The 18151-nt window shown below is 37.4% G+C and overlaps 2 protein-coding genes and 1 long non-coding RNA gene across 5 annotated transcripts in view; 1 reads left to right on the forward strand and 2 right to left on the reverse strand.

Annotated features, from left to right (window-relative positions):
- The window catches only part of HBP1 (HMG-box transcription factor 1), a 33190-nt gene extending 30830 nt beyond the window's left edge, over positions 1–2360 (reverse strand). The window contains exon 1 of the mRNA XM_037150478.2: positions 2276–2360. Coding sequence (XP_037006373.1) covers positions 2276–2290 — 15 coding nt within the window. The 5' untranslated portion in view covers positions 2291–2360. The remainder of the gene's footprint in view (positions 1–2275) is intronic.
- Positions 2361–2697: 337 nt separating this feature from the next.
- On the forward strand, positions 2698–17662 carry LOC119053037 (uncharacterized). 2 transcript variants are annotated; one of them, XR_008392979.1, is made up of 4 exons: positions 2698–2769; positions 7036–7121; positions 16029–16102; positions 17436–17660. It is a non-coding gene; the product is annotated as an uncharacterized LOC119053037 (long non-coding RNA). The 2 variants fall into 2 exon arrangements; XR_008392978.1 differs by lacking the exon at positions 2698–2769 and adding an exon at positions 2776–2895 and having other exon boundaries at positions 17436–17662.
- PRKAR2B (protein kinase cAMP-dependent type II regulatory subunit beta) overlaps positions 12718–18151 on the reverse strand; it is a 113958-nt gene continuing 108524 nt past the window's right edge. The window contains exons 9-12 of one of the 2 annotated variants that reach the window (XR_005083230.2): positions 16833–16898; positions 16560–16698; positions 14043–14625; positions 12718–12886 (exon numbers count right to left, since the gene is read on the reverse strand). Coding sequence is in view for 1 of the 2 variants with exons in the window: in XM_037150466.2 (XP_037006361.2) it covers positions 14492–14625; positions 16560–16698; positions 16833–16898 (339 nt within the window). In the remaining variant the exon portion in view is untranslated. Of the gene's footprint in view, positions 14626–16559; positions 16699–16832; positions 16899–18151 lie in introns of both variants that reach the window. The other variant, XM_037150466.2, reaches the window with a different exon arrangement.

The raw sequence follows: 18151 nt of genomic DNA on the forward strand, positions 1-18151 counted from the left end.
ATTATTTTTCTATTTTCTATGGAAAATGATAGTGTAAATTATAATATGAAGCACCCAAGTAAGTGCAGACCAAAATATAAAGGAATGTATTTATCCATGTGTCAAGCAGTTAAGAATATTTTTTTCTGAATTTTGTGATATATAAGGTATAGGTCAGCTTTAAATTTTGTTTACTGTGATTTACACTTTCATTCTAAGTAAATATTCATATTCACACTTAAAGTACATGCAAAATACCTGGCATTGTCTCATTAACATGGTGGTAACATAATTTTTGACAAGAAAAAATAAAATATCTTCATTTCAACCAGAAATACAACACACCAGCTTGAAAGTCTCCCTCCAGGAAATCTTCAGGGCCTAGCAGTTTATTCATTCTGAGCATTTGGATAGGGACAAGAGTCCAAAAAAAATAAAAATACAGCGGAGGAGACCATTCTTTAAAGGATGAGTCCATGTTTGAAGTCCGAGAAGTAGGCACTTTGAAGCATGGAAGATTGTGGAGGCAAATGTGCAGTAAAATCTTGGGAGAAGGTAATCGTTTAACTAACTTAGTAGAAGTGAACAAAGTTTGAGAAACGAACAAGGGGGGATGGGTTTTCCAGACGGAGGAAAAAAGGTAATTCGGTTTGCAAAACTACATAAAATGGACTAGAATGTGAAATCAAATTTTCGTTCTGTAAATAATATGTCGAGTTAGAACAACCTGCAGTATTTTGCTGCACAGTGGCTTCCTCAAAAGCATAAAGTAGTTCAAAAACTTAAGAATTTAATTATTTTGAATATAATTTAAATTTCCTTAAAACTTTCTAAATATTGCCAACCCAACAAAACTGGGTAGTTTAATCAACGAAATAGAACAGAAGATCCTAACACGCTGTCAAAAGACAATGGAAAAAAGTAAGCTAAGACCAAAAGTTCTAGAAATACATTACAAAGGTAGATTATCAATAGATAAACAACAGAAAAGTATTCACAAATGTTATAATTATTCTAAATCTCTAAAGTTTAATTTCAAAACCACTGTTCGGAGTTATCTGTTAAGATGGAAGTCTTATTAGGGCTCCAACACTTCCTAATATATATCACTCCCTTTTACCCTTCTGTTTTATGGCATCGGTCACATCCTGAGCTAAAAACTATTGAGTACTCCTGCTGTCAGTGCTCCTTTTAAAAACGATTTTTTTTAAACTTCCTAAGAATTAACTCTAAGTATTGCAAAAGGCACAGAAACGAGTAAAATCCCCTAGACAGTATGTACACAGCGTTTAAACAAGCCAAAACCCGGGACCCCGCGGTCGACTTCTCCTGGATTCCTTTTTGTTTTAATCTGCCTGAGGCGGCAGCAAAGGTTGGAAGGCGGAGACTGGAATCCCCTGCCAAGTCTCGGCTCTCGGTCACAGAGGCAGCGCCCGCAGCTTCAAGCCAAGTCCATCCCCCACCCTCTTTCGCCATTCATCGCGTTCCCCTCCCCTCCCCCCATCATGTGACCGCAGCCTGGACTCCAGGCTTGTTTTTCCCCTCCGCTCAGCCCCACCGCGCAGGCGCCTCGGAGTCCATTCATTCGAACTGCGTAACAATGAGCCCGGGGGCCCAGCGGCTCCTCGAGCTCCTTAACTCCACTCCAGCCCTTCTGGGACCCTGGGACCCGAATGAGGCAGCGCCTCACTTGGGTCCCCCATTCCCAGCCGGTGTCCCACCGCGGGCCAACCTCAGAACCGCCACCTACATGCGGTGAAAGTTGGAAGTCAAACTTTTCTGGACAGCCCAGGCGCCGCCTCCGTTCTTTCCCCGGCCCAGAACCACCTCGGTCACCCTACCAGGTCGGGCCACCCACGGGGAACGTGCTTCAGAACTTAGTCTTCAACTACTCCTCCCCGCCCCCGCCTGCGCCCCCCTAGTGCCGCGCTGCCGCGAAGCCCAGGTGAGCTTGCGCAGGACGCTGATCCAGTGGGCTCGCAGCGGGCAGCTACCGGACGGTTAACTGCCCCCTTCGTGAGGGAAGCCTTTCAAGGACAACGAGCGCGGACCCGGCCTCGCCGGGCTCTCTGTTCCCTTCGGGATCCTGCCCCTCCCTTCCCCACCCCCACCCCTTCCCGAACTAAAAGACAACAAACCCGCCGCGGAGTGCGGGCAGCATCGACACGGGCGGCCTTGGCCGCGACAACACCACCAGCAGCTCGCGTATCCCCTCTCCCACTGAGGCCGGCCTCCCTGGTGCGCATTACTGTTCCCGTCTCCGCTCTTACTCTTCAACCGAAACTTTCCTACTTACCAAACCCGTCGCCATTACCAAGTCTTTCAAGCTTCGTCTTCCCCCTCCCTCAACCCCCTGGGGGTTGAGCCTCCTGCCAGCTCTTTCACCCTCTTATTGGCCTGAAGAACTGCCATTCGATCTTTTTCCTTTCCCATTGGGTGATACCGAAGTCCACCTCGAGGGGCGGGCTTGTGTTGAGTTTTGTGTTGTATTTATTGGAGAAGACAGCATGTCAGTCATTAAAATAAGCGCTTCGGATTGGATTACTGCCGAGGCTGAAGGGACTCACGCCAAACTTTGCTCCCGAAATGGATTGTGGGTTCGTAGTCTCAGCCTTGCTTCTGCTTCTGGGAAGCCGCATGCCAGAGGAACCGGTTGGACTACATATCCCAGAGATGCGTAAACAGCGCAGTCTTGATAGTAAACAAGAGTCATAGGGACACGTGTATCAGCTCGTTTGTTTTGGTGTCTGGGACAAAAGGGAGGAGGCGGAGGAAGGGAGCATTTTAAAGGTTTGGCTTCTTCTCTTTCTCTGGACCGGTCCTAGCACTTGGAGCAGCCCCAGCCTCTCGCAGTACCCGTTCTTGGTCATAAACAGCCTTAGTGCCTGGCTACTCAAAGTTTGGCAGCAGGCCAAGGTATTGTTTAAGTGTTAGGGGAAGGAGATGACTACCAAAGCGGAAGCATTGTAGCCTCGCGAGGGTCCTAGTCACCCACAAATCTCGGTCCCAGTCATAATGGGGACAATAAAGGTGGTGTTGGGCTCCAGTGGGAAGAATTAGATTTTCTTAATTCTGAGCCTCCGCTCGTCACCCCGGGAGAGTAATTTAAGATTTGTTCGCCAACTCAATTCAAGTCACCCAACATTTGTTGCCGGTTGTTTGCGAGGCACTGATAACCTTGGGAATGGGCAGTTGAGAGGAAAGCTTAGGGTCTGGAGGTTTTACAAAGCTGTAAAAGGGGTGGACGATTACTATATGCTTTACAGTTGAAGGAAGTCAAAACGGTATTTTCTATTTTGACCAGCTTGCTCGTTGTTAACAGTAGTACTGAGGGTTATAATGTGACTTAAGCTGATTTAATCATTATCTAAGTTTCTTTGGTGAGTATTAGGCAACCATATTCCCCTTCCCAATGGCTTCCCATTGATAAAAAAATAAAAATAAAAAAAAAAGCCTTTCCACTTGTTTCCACCAAGAGTTCCTCCTTAAATTACTAATGCTCTGTCTGACTCACCAAAGGAGGATGGCTTCTCTGCTTTAGATTCCCTTCGTTTTAAACATGGCTGTCCATCACAGCACATCAGCCTGTAATTGGTATGTTTACCATTCACATTACAAAGACATTATTAAGCCTTTTCCCTTTGAACTTTTAGTGTTTAATCATTTAAGCTATGCTTTAGGTTTTTATATCTTTAGATCATTATATGTATGCTTAAAGTTTAAGAGGAGGAAAACTTACATTAGTAAGAAATCAGTAAAGTCAAATTTCTGAAAAGAGCCTAAAATCGGAGCACATTATTTCTTAAGTTAATTATATTTCTTGAATTTTTAGATCTGCATGAAAGCCACATAACAAATCAAGAAATCCAAAATTACCCTCATATGTTGAAACAAATTTTCAAATTCCTTTTAGGGATTCCCTGTTTAAATGCTTGAAGAGAATTATAAGATAGCCCTTCCTATCACAATAGAATGTGATCAAAGGTTTTACTTTCCAAATTCACAAATAGTAATCAAACATTTTTTGAAAAATAACTCAGAAAGCTCACAAAATGCCAGAATTTTTCCTTCAGGAAAAAGGACAGGATTTGACTATCCAAAAGGGGTTAATAGAGTAATCCAAGAAAAGAGCTTGAATGTGTCTATGCAATTCTGTATATCCTTATTTTCTTCCTTCTTTATTTTTTCATTTTGTCCCGAAATTGAAAACATAAATTCCAGTGTTAAATTTCTTGACAAAAGGAAAATCTGTGGAATTCACCTATCCATTTAAAACTAAAATCTGTGATATTTATGACTCACTTCTTCCAGGAAATTGAAAAGCTTCTCCTTGCCCAAAAAGTGAGCTTTCAAAAGCTTGAGTTACTCCTTTCCCTCTACAGGGCATAAACTGTGAGATCTGTTTTTGGCTAAACCTTACATTAAAAGTCTTTCCATTTGTAAGTTTTCTGAAAGCCTTGTGACAGAGTGAAATGTTTCCTCTCTCTGGCCTTCAGGCTAATATCTCCTGTTATAGATGTGTAATTAACTAGAGTTGCAATTTCAAGATTTTCAATCAGTGTGCCAGCAAGAATTTTTAAAACACTCGATACCTGAGAATCTAGTCAGGGACACTCATCTCTTTTCCATCACTGTGATTGAATCAAAACTATACCCTTTTATTTTTGGTCAGATTAGCAATAAACACAGGATCCAGCACAAATAAAGCCCCCTTTTTATTACAAAATCTTTTATTGCATAATCAGAAGCATGTAATTCTCTAACAATATCACATTCAGGCACACTGTATGACATTTTAGGTGAATGTTCAAATTAAAACTATAAATTATTATACCCATATTATTACCCTACCACCCACACTCAAGCAGGCATTACTTCTGCTGGACCCTGTATATTTTTTGCTGTGTCACAGAATTTTCATAATTAGTTTATGTGTGCCGTGAGATGAAAAAGGTTGAAAATTGCTGAAGTAGAGGAATTCTGCTTGAGATTTGAGGATGCCTTCTGTCAGCACAGGTGGGGAAATATGCATAAAATAATGACTCAAGAACTGGATGCAGATCAGAGAGGGTCAAAGGACCCCCCAGGAATTCAGGGAGTTAGAAATTGCCCACTTTTCTTTGGCTCCTTTTCCCAGCCTGGCTATCTATAGTCTCCACCCACCTGTTTGCCCTACCCATCCTGTCTCCCCTTGATATAAGAACCCTGAATTTTGAGCTTTCTTAAGATGGCTTTGTGTATTCTTCTATCTTCTTGAACTTTCTTACTCCATCTCTGATGTATTGAATATTGGCCCTTCTTTCAAAGCATCAAGCCCACAAACCTTATACTGCTAACAGTCTTAGTGCAGGTATTCTTATTGGTAAATACTGTAATGGGAAAAATAATTTTAACCTCAGATCAAGGTATTGTATCAGTCTAAGCAATAAATTATCTTTGAATAGCACTAAAAAGTTGTTTCTATTGATTCAATCAAAATTTCTTTAGTTTCTAATATTTTAAAAATATTTTTATTTGTTTACATTTAGAGAGCAGGGAGTGAAAAAGAGAGGAAGGGAAGCACTGCTGTGTGAGAAATATATGGATCGGTTGCTTCTCACATGCCCCGAACTGGGGACCTGGCCTGCAACCCAGGCATGTGCCCTGACTGGGAGTTGAACCAGCAGCAGCAACCTTTAAGTTCACAGGTTGGCCGGCACTGGCTGCAGTTTATAATATTTGTTGACCATTTTGCTAATTGATAAGGATGCAAAGATTAAATTTTTTACATACTTTAATTTTTGTCCAAGTCATAAAATTGTAGTAGTTCACTCACAACTGATTAAATATCAGTATTAGAATTCTCTACAATTAGTCCTATCTTCTGACTTTCCTGAAAAACTAAATGACCACATTTGTACCTTACATATATTTAACAGAAACATCATATTAAGCCCTGGCCAGGTGGTTTAGTTGGTTGTAGCATCTTCCCAAACACCAAAAGTTTGCAAATTCAATTCCTGCAACCTAGATTGCAGTTTCCTTCCCCTTCAGGGCATACATGGGAGGCAACCAACCAATGTTTGACTCTCAGATCCATGTTTCTCCTTTCCTCTCTTTCTGAAAATTAATGAACATATCCTTGGGTGAGAAACAACAGCATTAATTCCTGGGTGACTATTACCAAACCAGCCAACTGGTAAGCCAGAACAAAGATCAAAGAACAAAAACTAGTAAGATCTTGGAAATCTTTACATGTATAAATTCTATTTTTTCACTAAGACAAATATAACTGTAATTACTTTTTTCATAGAAGTTTTTTTATTTTTTATTGCATATTATATTCAGGTAGATGTACAGCAGAGTGGCCAATCATACATTTCACCAAGTGCTCCCCCTGATATTTCTAGTACCCACCTGGCACCATAGTTATTACAATATTATTGACTGTATCCCTTATGCTCTCTTCCTGCTATTTTGTGACTACCAATTTATACTTCTTAATCCCTTCATCTTTTTCACCCAGTCCCTCAAACCCCTTCCCCTTTGATAACTATAGGTCTGTTCTCTGTATATATGAGTCTGTTTCGATTGTTTGTTCATTTATTTTGATCTTTATATTCCACACATAAGTGAAATCCTATGGTATTTGTCTTTCTCTGACTTATGTCACTTAACATAATACATTCTAGGTCCATCCACACTGTTTCAAATGGTGAGATTTCATTCTTTTTTTATAGCCGAGTAATATTTCATTGTCTGTAATTACCACAGCTTTTTCAGATATAACTAACTTTTATATGTTCTTCAGACATTTGCATGATAAAACTGGCAAGAAAAAATCAGTTTTGTTAAATAACACCTACTCTTGGTTAGTGTAAGTACAATATCTGTGCACACGTTACACACAAACTATGGCCAAAATATGTCGAGAAGTCATCTAAAATCAAGGTCTTTCCAATGATAAAATTCTGTTATCAAAAAGAAATGAAGTCTTAATTTAAAGATGGTAAAAAAATTGATAAATTCTATTGTGTGTAATTAATACATTTCCCTTGATTCCATCACATTTGGCAGGTCAGTGACTGCTTTGCTAGACTTAGAAGTTCAAGCATGGGGTATTACGTAAATATTGAGAATATTGCTGTTCAAATTCTCAAAAGGTAAGCAAATTAAATATTAAAATTGGGAAATGGTACACATGTATGGTCTGAAAAGTTAAGTTGTCGAACTTTTCAGATAGCTTCATCTTGGTAGATTTAAACTCTCAAAAATATCCTTTCCTGTTTTACTAACTATACTTTAAAAACTCAACTTGTAATGTCTAGGAGATGAGTGCCATTTTAGAACTGAGTAATACATGTCTCTGGTGCTTATAATTATTAATGCCACTAAAAGTTAAGATTTGACTCTCGTGACCATAAAGCATCTTTTTGTCTGTGCAATCAATAAGTATATGCTTGCTGGAAAAAAAAAAGTTGGGGAAAATAAGTAACAATAATTTTCTTTTTTTTAATTTAATTTATTTATCTTTAGAAGGGAAGGGGAGGGAAGGAGAGAAGGAGAAATATCAATGTATGGTTGCGTCTGGTGCATCCCCTGCTGGGAACTGGCTCCTGCTGGGAGCTGGCCTGCATCCCAGGCATGTGCCCTGACAGGGAATCGATCTGTGATCTTTTGGTTTGCAGGCCCGTGCTCAATCCACTGAGCTACACTAGCCATGGCTAAATTTTCTTACTAATGTATAGCGTGTATTGTGTCGTGCTCTATGTCATATGCACTTTTGAACATTAACTCTGTTAAACAGCTTCCGTGGGCTTTAAGTCTCACCTGTTCTATATATTTATCACTATTATTTGAGAACAGGTCTCATCTTTTAGCTACATTATGTATAATTAGCACTATTGTCATTCATTTTCTCTCCTCCTGGTATAAAGGGTTTTTATCTGCTCAAATGACTTCTCAAAGGCAAATGATATTTGTCTAATACACTTCAGTTCTTCAAGAGTTCATATAATAGCATATAATAATGCACTATAGCAGTGATTTTCAACTGTGTTCATCTCATGGCACACATAAACTAATCACTAAAATTCAGCAGTACACCAAAAGATACTTTGCCAGTCTGACCAAAAAATAGGTATAATTTTGGTTGATTCACAAAAAAATAATAATAGTATTTATCTACCCCTTTTGCTTTAAAGGGACATTTTAGAAAAACAGGAACTGCCCTGGCTGAGTATCTCAGTTGCTTAGAGCATAGCCCCAGTAGGCCAAGGTTGCGGTTTCATTTGCTGGTTGGGGCATGTATCAAGCACAAATAAGTGGAACAACAAATCATTTCTTCTCTCTCCCACCTCTTTAAAAAAATATAAATAAATAAGGAAATAAACAGGTACCTATATTTATATATAAGGATTTCTGTTACCAACAATTAACCAGTCAGACACAAACTTGTTAAGCGATGTCACCAATAAGATGCAACTCTATTATATGACCCATATGTTTATGTTTCAACACAGGGCATTCACACTGGATGGCAGTTGTTGACTGGAGTCATTTTTTTTTTATTTGACAATGTAAGGGAAAAGAGGTCAGTGTCCCAGACTAAATAATCAGGTATTCCATGTTTTAAAAATTATTGTAGCACACAGGTTGAAAATCACTGCACTATAGTAATAAAAAGGCTGAGGATATTTGAGTTCAGCTTTAAGGAGCAATTATGAGAAAAAGATTTGCCAAAAATATCTTTATAGTGAGCACCTCTCCTAAAATAATTAAAATATTATTTGGCTTTCAAAAGTGTCATTCACTTCCATTTCAAGAATATAATCATCAAGTAAAGGGAAGTACAGTTGTATTAAGTGTCAGCCTTTGGCCTAAAGAGGCAGTGGCATTGTAGGGATGCGTGTTCATTCTCTTGTTCCTCAGCAGGATCCAGGTAGGTTTTAGTTCAGACAAAGATAGAAAATCAGCAGTTGGAAGCAATTTTATCCAATATTTTGACTGGTCATATTTATTGCTCACAAGCTCATTCAGGGGTTCTACTTTGTAAACATTTTTTAATGTTCAATAGAAAACATTTAGTTTCACCTCTGGGTTAACCAGTGAAGAGCCCAGCATCTTGTCATTTCAGAGTTCATGCCCTGCTTACACTAAACTTTCCCCTGCACCTGGAAAAAAGTTTTCTGTTTTTCCATTAAGAGTAAAAGATATTCATTAGTACAGTGAATGTTACAACTGTTACATTTCATGTATATTTTGCAGTATATATACACAAACATATATATGTATATATACACATATAAAAAATACTTGTTAAAATTTGGTAAAATGTGAAGACCAAGGCTATGCTTAAGTCAAAATCTAGCAAAACCACCTAATAGGTGGCATTTCATTTTTATTGTATAGAAAATTACTTCCATATCAAACATCACATGCTTCTTTAGGATTTCCTAGGCAATATTGGATTTACAAACAGCATAAAAAGGGACAGAGTGATGCAGATCTGTGGGTCAAATAAAAAGGTTTTCCTCTCAAAATACTCTGTCTGCTTTGGAAACTTTCTATAAATTTCTCTATACACTAGGCCCAATAACATCACTATTAGGAAACTATATGAAGCCAAGAATTGCATAAGGAACCAAGAGATTTTAATTGCCCATGCGTTCTGTCATGGACTCACAAAATAATATGATTTTGGTGAGGTCAATCCATTATAGAACTGAATTAATTTAAGCTCTCATAGCTATTGTTGGGCACACAAGTCCCCTGGAAATACCTGGTGTACTTTGTTGCTTATATTTGCATAATTATACTTCAAATTTTTAAAAAATACTGGTGAAAAGTAATAACTATATAGTTCAGGTGGGCAACCAGTTTTCCTGCCTTTAAAAGTGCCCTGGAGCAGGTAAGGTTTTGCAATTCTTTTTTTAAAAATATATTTTATTGATTATGCTGTTATACTTGTCCCATTTTCTTTCTCTCCTATAATCCCCTCCGCCTTCACCACCCCTCCCACCAGCATTCCTCCACCTTAGTTCCTGTCCATGGGCTGTACATATAAGATCTTTGGCTTCTCCATTTCCCATACTATTCTTAACCACCCCGTCTATTTTGTACCTACCATTCATGCTACTTATTCCCCTATCTTCCCCCGATTCTCCTCCCTCCCCTGCCCCGCTGATAACCTTCCATGTGATCTCCATTTCTGTGATTCTGTTCCTGTTATAGTTGTTTACTTATTTTTTTTAGGTCCTGTACTTGATTATTGTTTGTTTTCATTTTACTGTTCATATTTTTTAACATCTTCCTTTTCTTAGATAAGCCCCTTTAACATTTCATATAATAAGTGCTTGGTGATGATGCACTCCTTTAACTCGACCTTATCTGGGAAGCACTTTATCTGCCCTACAATTCTAAATGCTAGCTTTGCTGGATAGAGTAATCTTGAATGTAGGTCCTTGCCTTTCATGACTTCGAATACTTCTTTCCAGCCCCTTCTTTCCTGTAAGGTCTCTTTTGAGAAATCAGCTGACAGTCTGATGGGAACTCCTTTGTAGGTAATTGTCTCCTTTTCTCTTACTGCTTTTAAGATTCTCTCCTTCTCTTTAATCTCAGGTAATGTAATTATGATGTGCCTTGGTATATGCTTCCTTGGGTCCAACTCTTTGGGGACTGTATGGGCTTCTGGACTTCCTAGAAGTCTGTTTCCTTTGCCAGATTGGGGAAGTTCTCCATTATTTTCTCAAATAAGCTTTCAATTTCTTGCTCTTGCTCTTCCTCTGGCACCCCCATGATTCAGATTTTGTAGTGTTTCAAGTTGTCCCAGAGGTTCGTCAGCCTCTCATTTTTTTGAATATTTGTTTCTTCATTCTGTTCTGATTGAATGTTTATTTCTTCCTTCTGTTCCAAATCATTGAGTCCCAGTTTCCTTCCCTTTACTATTGGTTCCCTGTGTATTTTCCTTTATTTCACTTTCTAGAGCCTTCACTTCTTCCTGTTTTGCAACCACACTGAACCATTTCTGTGAGCATCCCGATTACGTTTTGAACTCTGCATCTGATAGGCTGGCTATCTCTTCATCGCTTAGCTCTATTTTTGGAGCTTTGATCTGTTCTTTCATTTAGGCCATATTTTTTTCTTGGAGCACCTGTTACGTAATAAGGGGCAGAGCCTTAGGTATTGGCTGGGGCAGGGCAAGACAGCCCACATCACTGCGTTGTGGTGCTGTGTATGGGCAAGGGGTCAGAGAGGGAACGATGTTGCTTGCTGGGCTCTCCGCTGTTGTTCAGTCACTTCTCCCCTTACCCCTAAGCAAACTGGGCCCTTCCGATGCTGATACCCAGGTGGGTGGGTTTGTGTACGTTCTAGGACCCTGTGGATCTCTCCATGGAACTCTCCTGTGAGGCTGGGAGTTTCTCCCATGCCTCAACCCCTACAGGTTTTTAGTTATAGGTTTTGAGGCTTTATTTCCCCATGCTGGAACCCTGGGTTGCGTGGTCTGTTTCACCCCCCAGTTGTTTCTTCTGATTTATCCAAATGCAAATGTGGGACCACCCAGTCTGCCAGCTGCCCATCTCCTCCCCTCTTACTAGTCTGAATGAATGTTTCTTCTTCAACTCCCCGGTTGTCAGACTTGTGTACAGTTCAATTTTCTGGCAGTTCTGGTTATTTTTTGTTTTTAGATTGGTTGTTGTCCTTCTTTTGGTTGTATGAGGAGGCCAAGTGTATCTACCTATGCCTCCATCTTCACCAGATATCCTATTAGGTTGTCTCAATTCTCATTCCAGCTTCTTTTTGTCAAAATCTTGATATTCATAATCAAGCTGTACCATACACTATTTTTTATTTTAGAAGCCAGCATTCATTATAATTGTTTCTTCCTTAAGTGTTAACATAATTAGATATTAGAATCCCATCAGTTATTTAAGAAAGCCTTGGCTTACCCAGATGTATTACTTAGGCTTACACATTATTAATTTTCTTTAAGAATGACAAAGCTCATGTTACGACAAATCCTTGTCATAAACATAACATTTCTTGAGAAAAGTAAGAAAAATACATTATTATTTTAGAAGATGCTTTATAAAGGAAAAGGACTCAGCACTTAATCTTACACTCTTCTATGAAATCCAGAGTCCCTTGTTTCATGCCCTGTATCTTAGTTGCAGCAGCAGCATTTTTGAGCACAGTAAATAGTCTGCTGGCCACCGTTTTGTAACAGCAGGTTAACAACAAACCAGATATATTCACCAACTTGTGTCACAGTATTTATGTTAAACTATATGCACCAAGCCCTAGTTCATATAGATCTGCAGGAAGCACATATACACTCTTATATTTATTTAAAATAAATATGGGGAAGAACTTTTGTGTTAAAAAATGTTCTCCGATAAGAATTCTTAGCTACATATAATACATCCTTGAATGAAACTTCAACAGACAACTTCCAAATACTAGTAAGGATTCTTGATTAGTGATTAAATAACATCCACATGTAAAACTAGAGGTGTTTTAGATACTTTAAGACATGAATTTCTTAGCCAGATTTATTTGGTTATTCTAACATAACATACTCATATAAACATGCCAGAATCATATGACTAATAGTGAAGATTTTTTAAATTCTGCTGCCATTCAGAACCACGCTTTCATGCTCCATTAGGCCCACATGTGCTGGACCTCTGCCATGCCCTCCACATGGTGCAGTATGCACTCTGGAAGTCATTAAAAAACAAGTGAACAAAAAACCCTCGATTAAACATAATTCACATAGTTTATTATAAAAGTGTGCTTCATTATAAGGAAAATTTAAATATAACCAACAATAATGTAACCAGCATTTACAGCTTCCGAGTTCTTTATTAAACAGGCATTTTTGCTATTCCATGAATAGTTCATCAGCTTATGCAACAAAATAGGTAATCTGAAAAAGTGAATAAAGAATACAGAATGATGAACCAGAAATCTGGGGTTCTGTTTTTTTTAAATTTATTAACATGGCTTTTAAAATAAAATTAAATAGAAAACAAGTCATTTTCATATAGTAAGCAGCTCTCTTCCTACAAGAAAGTTTACAAAATTGTTAAACAGTGTTCTAAAATGTGGCTGAAGTTACACTTTACATACTTTAACTTCTTATATATACATTATCTGGTTAACATATTTTAACCACATTTTAATTACACAAGTAAGACCAAAACCATTCTCTAAGAAGAGCACACTAGCCACAGAATAGTTTTACCCATGTATGTATTTCTTTAAAACATTTCCTAAAATGGAATTGCTCACCGAAAAGTAAACTGGTTAGAATTAATCTCTCCAGACATTGGATTATACATAGGTTAGAAATGTAAGGCTATATTGCTTTGGCTGAATAATTCATCTTATGTAGCCAATAATAAGTTATCAATTATCAATGAAAATCTATTCTGGTTGAGGTCATTCTTTGAGTTTACATTAAAGCAAATGGTAAGGCCAAATGGTATGTTCAGAGTGGGCAGAAATTCCTTTTATCTTTGCGTATGATTTTGCTTATATTTATTTTTACCATCCTGGAGGAACCCCATGGGAGCAGATATCTGAAAGAATCATGATATGGATACAAGTGAAGAACAAAAAAATATCTTGTGGGCATGTTGATAAGGACCCCATATTATTTTTGGTGTGGATTTTTTGGTAATATATATAAAATCTTAGACTTTTAGATGACAACAAGTTAATTTAAATTAAAGCTTTAAAAAAACTTTGTGACATTAAATGTCTAACTCACTTTTTTAAAGATAAAGAATAGGGAACTGTAATTGAAAAAAGGAAGCAGAGATATATGCTTTATGAGGAAAAGATGTTAATGATCTCTCATCTAAAAGAGACTCTCACCTATTACAACTAAATCGCCTGTCCTAAAACTACTGGTTACTGACATTATGCCAAAGAAGTCAAAATGTACTTTATTGCAAAAATATAAAAGGTTCTTGAATTGCATATGATGTTTTATACCATTTCACCAATAGGCCAAAGCCAGCACATAACTTATCAAGGCAGAAAAACTTTAAAACAAAAATGATTCAAATTGTACTTACTATATATACAATGAGTTGTAAGAGAATGTGAAATCATGCTGTATAGCATGATTCATTGCCAAGTTCCTTCTTACATGGGCATACTCACTGACGTATCAATCTGAATAAGTCAAAACAAACACAAATAGCCTATGATAACATCCTTTAATTATCTTCTTAGACACAGATACTTTCAGTATATTACAATCATCTGAATAAACCTTTCAATTTTGTGGAACACAAAATCAATTTATCAGTATGTTGATATTTTTATGATCTACTCTTTACAAAGTGATGTTAAAGCCTATTGCCTATCACTACTGTTTACTGATACATTGTAAATGTAAAAAAAAAAAAAGGAAAAAACAGGAAATCACAGAAAATGCTTGGCATCTACACAAACACATTCTCAGTGGACTAACCACTACTGTGTAATTTTGTTACTACAGGTCTTGCTCCATACTTTTGCTTCATGCAGTAGGTTCAACAATATCCATGTTTGTTCCAAACAGGGCAACTAATTGTTCTTCATAGGTGGTGATGTTCCTTTTCATAATCTCCATGCAAGGTCCCAAAAGCCTTTCAAATGCTTGCACATCCATGGCTAAAAGAAAAGGGGAGGGGTGGAAAATAAAAGTAAAATGAACATCCTTTGAAAATCTGTAGAATTTCTGAGTAATTCGTAATGTCATTCTGCATATATCAGTAATTCAATGGTATTTTTAGATAAATATACAAGAAAAAGGCATAATGATAAAATTGTTCCACTTCAAAGTAGCCAGGGTTCCTTGGCAACATGATGCGCAATGCAAGGCTGGGGTGCGGTTCCTGATACAGACTGAGAAAAGAATGAGGGGCTGTCATTGGCAAGGCCTTGAAATTCAAAAACATTAGCTTTTATGCCATCATCTGAGTAGATACAAACTCAAAGATGATGAAGTGACTTCTGTTTTTCCTCAGGGTTTATAATGCCATGTTTTAAGACTAAATGTTACCTTTTATAATTTTTACTCTTACAGTATCATAGTCGCATTGAAATAGCCACAATAATGCTTTATCCACTTCTATAACTGTATATGTCACTTTGCTTGCCTATCTCATGCACTCTTAAAAACTAAATTTATAATATGCACATGGAAAATATGATCACACTCTGTACCCTAGAACTACAATTTAAAATACATGCTTTTGCCTTTTAAGGCAGCAAAGGTAAAAAAAAGGCAGTGTTTAGAGCAAATGGGCATTCTTGCACTGCTGGTAGCATGTAAATCGGTACAAGTAAAAGTGACCTGACAATATACAGCAAAAGCTATAAAAGGGAAACCCACTTCTAAAAAAACCATTTCTAAGGGAAACTACTACATTTGGAAAAAGCAGCACCCCCATCAAAATGGAGCCAAAATCCTCAAAACATTTACCAGTGGGGGATCATTAAATAATGTGCATATTTCCCTAACAGAATGTTACAATTTGATGCAGTAAAATGAGAAAATGCCTAAACTATAAATGAAAAAAGCATTTAACAAAATTGTTTAAAACAGAAAAATCATGCAAGTAGAAGATGAAAAGGAACTATAACAGGATGTGGAATGGAAAGTCACTGGGTGGTGGTGGTGTGGGTGCCTCTTAGTTTTTCCTACCTTTTCTGTATTTCTCAAATTTTCTTTAATGTGAATATAAGTATAGAAAAAATATTGGGCTTTCATTCATATCACCTTTACTCTTACTGTTTACTATTTCTACTCAGGGAAATTCCCTGCCAGTTTCTGTCTTCTGTTTTATCCAAGTGTAACAATTGATTAACATTATACTTGAAAACATTTTAAAAAGCGACTTCTCCATAAGTTAATTCTGAGAATAATAGCAAATCTTAAGAATATGGAAGCTGAGTTTCTTCTACTAAACGGTAGATGAGGAAAATAGAGTGGCTAATTATGGCTGAATAATTTTTTTAAGAAAATGTCATCTATGTTGACACCACCTGAATTATATTTTTCATTTTTAAAGCAAGTTGTTGGTCGTATTTCAAATCTTGCAGCTGAAGATGGCACTTCTGCCAAGCTACTACACAGTTTAAAAAGGTAATTAAACAGCTAAACAATAAAGAAAATTTTACTGTGCTGACAACCTTAACCTATGTTCCCAGTACTAAGTATTCCCACAGACATTCCAACTTTCTCCACAGAGCTTAATTCACTCTATAAAAATATTGTTTTAGCCTTTTTGAGGAACATACTACATGTTTATTTGAAAAATCGGATATAAAATGTACCCAGAATTATTATAATGTTATTTCAAGCATATTAAAAAAACCACTATATATGTATGTGAAACTTTTAACAACAAAAAAACACACAAAAAACAAAAACAAAACTGGCTTCCACAAACTGATTTTATAATGCAGTGCTACCCTTGTTATGTTTTGTGGGGACCATAAAACCTATGAATCCAGTAAGTAAATCTGTACCACATAGACACATAAAATACAGACATAAAGATGTCAGTCAGGAGGAGTACGCCCACCACTGTGCATCCTACCTAAACATTTGACAGTCCCGATGGCGTGTGCAGAGGCTGCTCGAGGTTTGTTAGTTACCAGCGCAAGTTCTCCAAAGTACTGTCCCCGAGAGCACCGAGCGATTTCCACGGCACCATTCTCTTCCACTTCTGATTTACTCTGACAAGGTCATTAAAAGCATCAACTTTTACTCAGCATGTTGGAAAAACAAAAGTTAATCTTAGTCTAAACATCACAAAGAAAATTTATTATGTTCCTAGCTAGTATGTGAATTTTTGAGAATTCACACTTACTTTCCTTTTCATAGTAATTTTCACTTCTCCAGATTCTACAATGAAGAAAGAATCAGCCAAATCTCCCTATTAGAATAAAACAGAAACAAAGGATGAAAATGCAGATTTAGTTGACAAAAATCCTATTGCCTATCAAAACCCTGAAGTCAGTCCAACTCCAGTGTACAGATGATTTGCCTGAAAAGTAACACCCCACAGTTCCTGTCTCTCACTTTGTAACAGAAGTTACAGTCAGCAATTAGGTAGTAATGATTTCATTTGTAACATCATTTGAATATACTCTCTACCACAGCATTTTTAAGTAAAAAAAAAATATATGGCAAATAACACCGGGGTAAGAATTCCAGATGTTAGAACACCCAGACTTATTCAAAAACTGTAGATTTGGATCCTGATGTTTTGACTGCAGTTAGCTAGAGACCCAACTCTGAGATGCCTGTTAAGTGACAATCCACCTCAAGGCCTCGGAAAAAAACCGGAAAGAAAAGTGTTGGGTGAAAAGGATGAAGAGATTAAGCAAAATAAAAATAAAACCCGGGGGGGGGGGGGGGGGGGGGAGTTGAGGTGTTGCTATTTCTAACTGCATATCCATTTTTTTCTCAGTGATGTTTCTGAATAAACTCCACCTTCCAACGATGCCTTCTAAATTAAATAGTATAAACAGAAGACAGCAGATACTGACTCTACTGGGCCTCTCCAAGTAATCTGGAAAAGAAACTTAGGTACTCAAAAACCCTTTAGTACAATTCAAGAACTACAGTACCAATTTATGTCACAAAATAAATGTTGAGATTTATAATAATATAAATGTGTGTGTTTATGAATGCTTAAAAAACACCTCAAAATATCCTTAATAAACTCCAAGTATAGTATACATGTGTCCTTTCCCTTATTTTTACATCAAGTTTTCATAAGAGGTTCACTTTCAAATTTGAATCATAGTAGGTCCATCAACTGCTGTGTAATTTAGTTTTCAAAACATGCTTTAAGTGCATATAAACGGGTGAAATCTGAGTAAGGTCTGCAGATCGGGCCAATGTCATTTCCTAGTTTTGAGACTGTGCTCTAATGATACAAGATGCCCTGGGGAAACTAGGTGAAGAGTGCATGGGACTTCTCTGTTCTATTTTCGCAACTTCCTGTGAAGCTATAATTATTTCAAAATAAAAAGCTGAAACAATCATTTCAAAAGTACTCTAGACTTATCAATTTATATAACAGAATCTTAGCCTTGTTTTCTAATTTGATTCCACTTCTTCCCAATCCTTCACTGCTCTAATCTGTATGTCTAGGGGATGGGGAGTAGGGAGGGGACAGAG

This window comes from Artibeus jamaicensis, unplaced genomic scaffold, assembly GCF_021234435.1.
Source record: "Artibeus jamaicensis isolate MK-2021 breed Jamaican fruit bat unplaced genomic scaffold, CSHL_Jam_final contig_834, whole genome shotgun sequence".
NCBI lineage: Eukaryota > Metazoa > Chordata > Mammalia > Chiroptera > Phyllostomidae > Artibeus > Artibeus jamaicensis.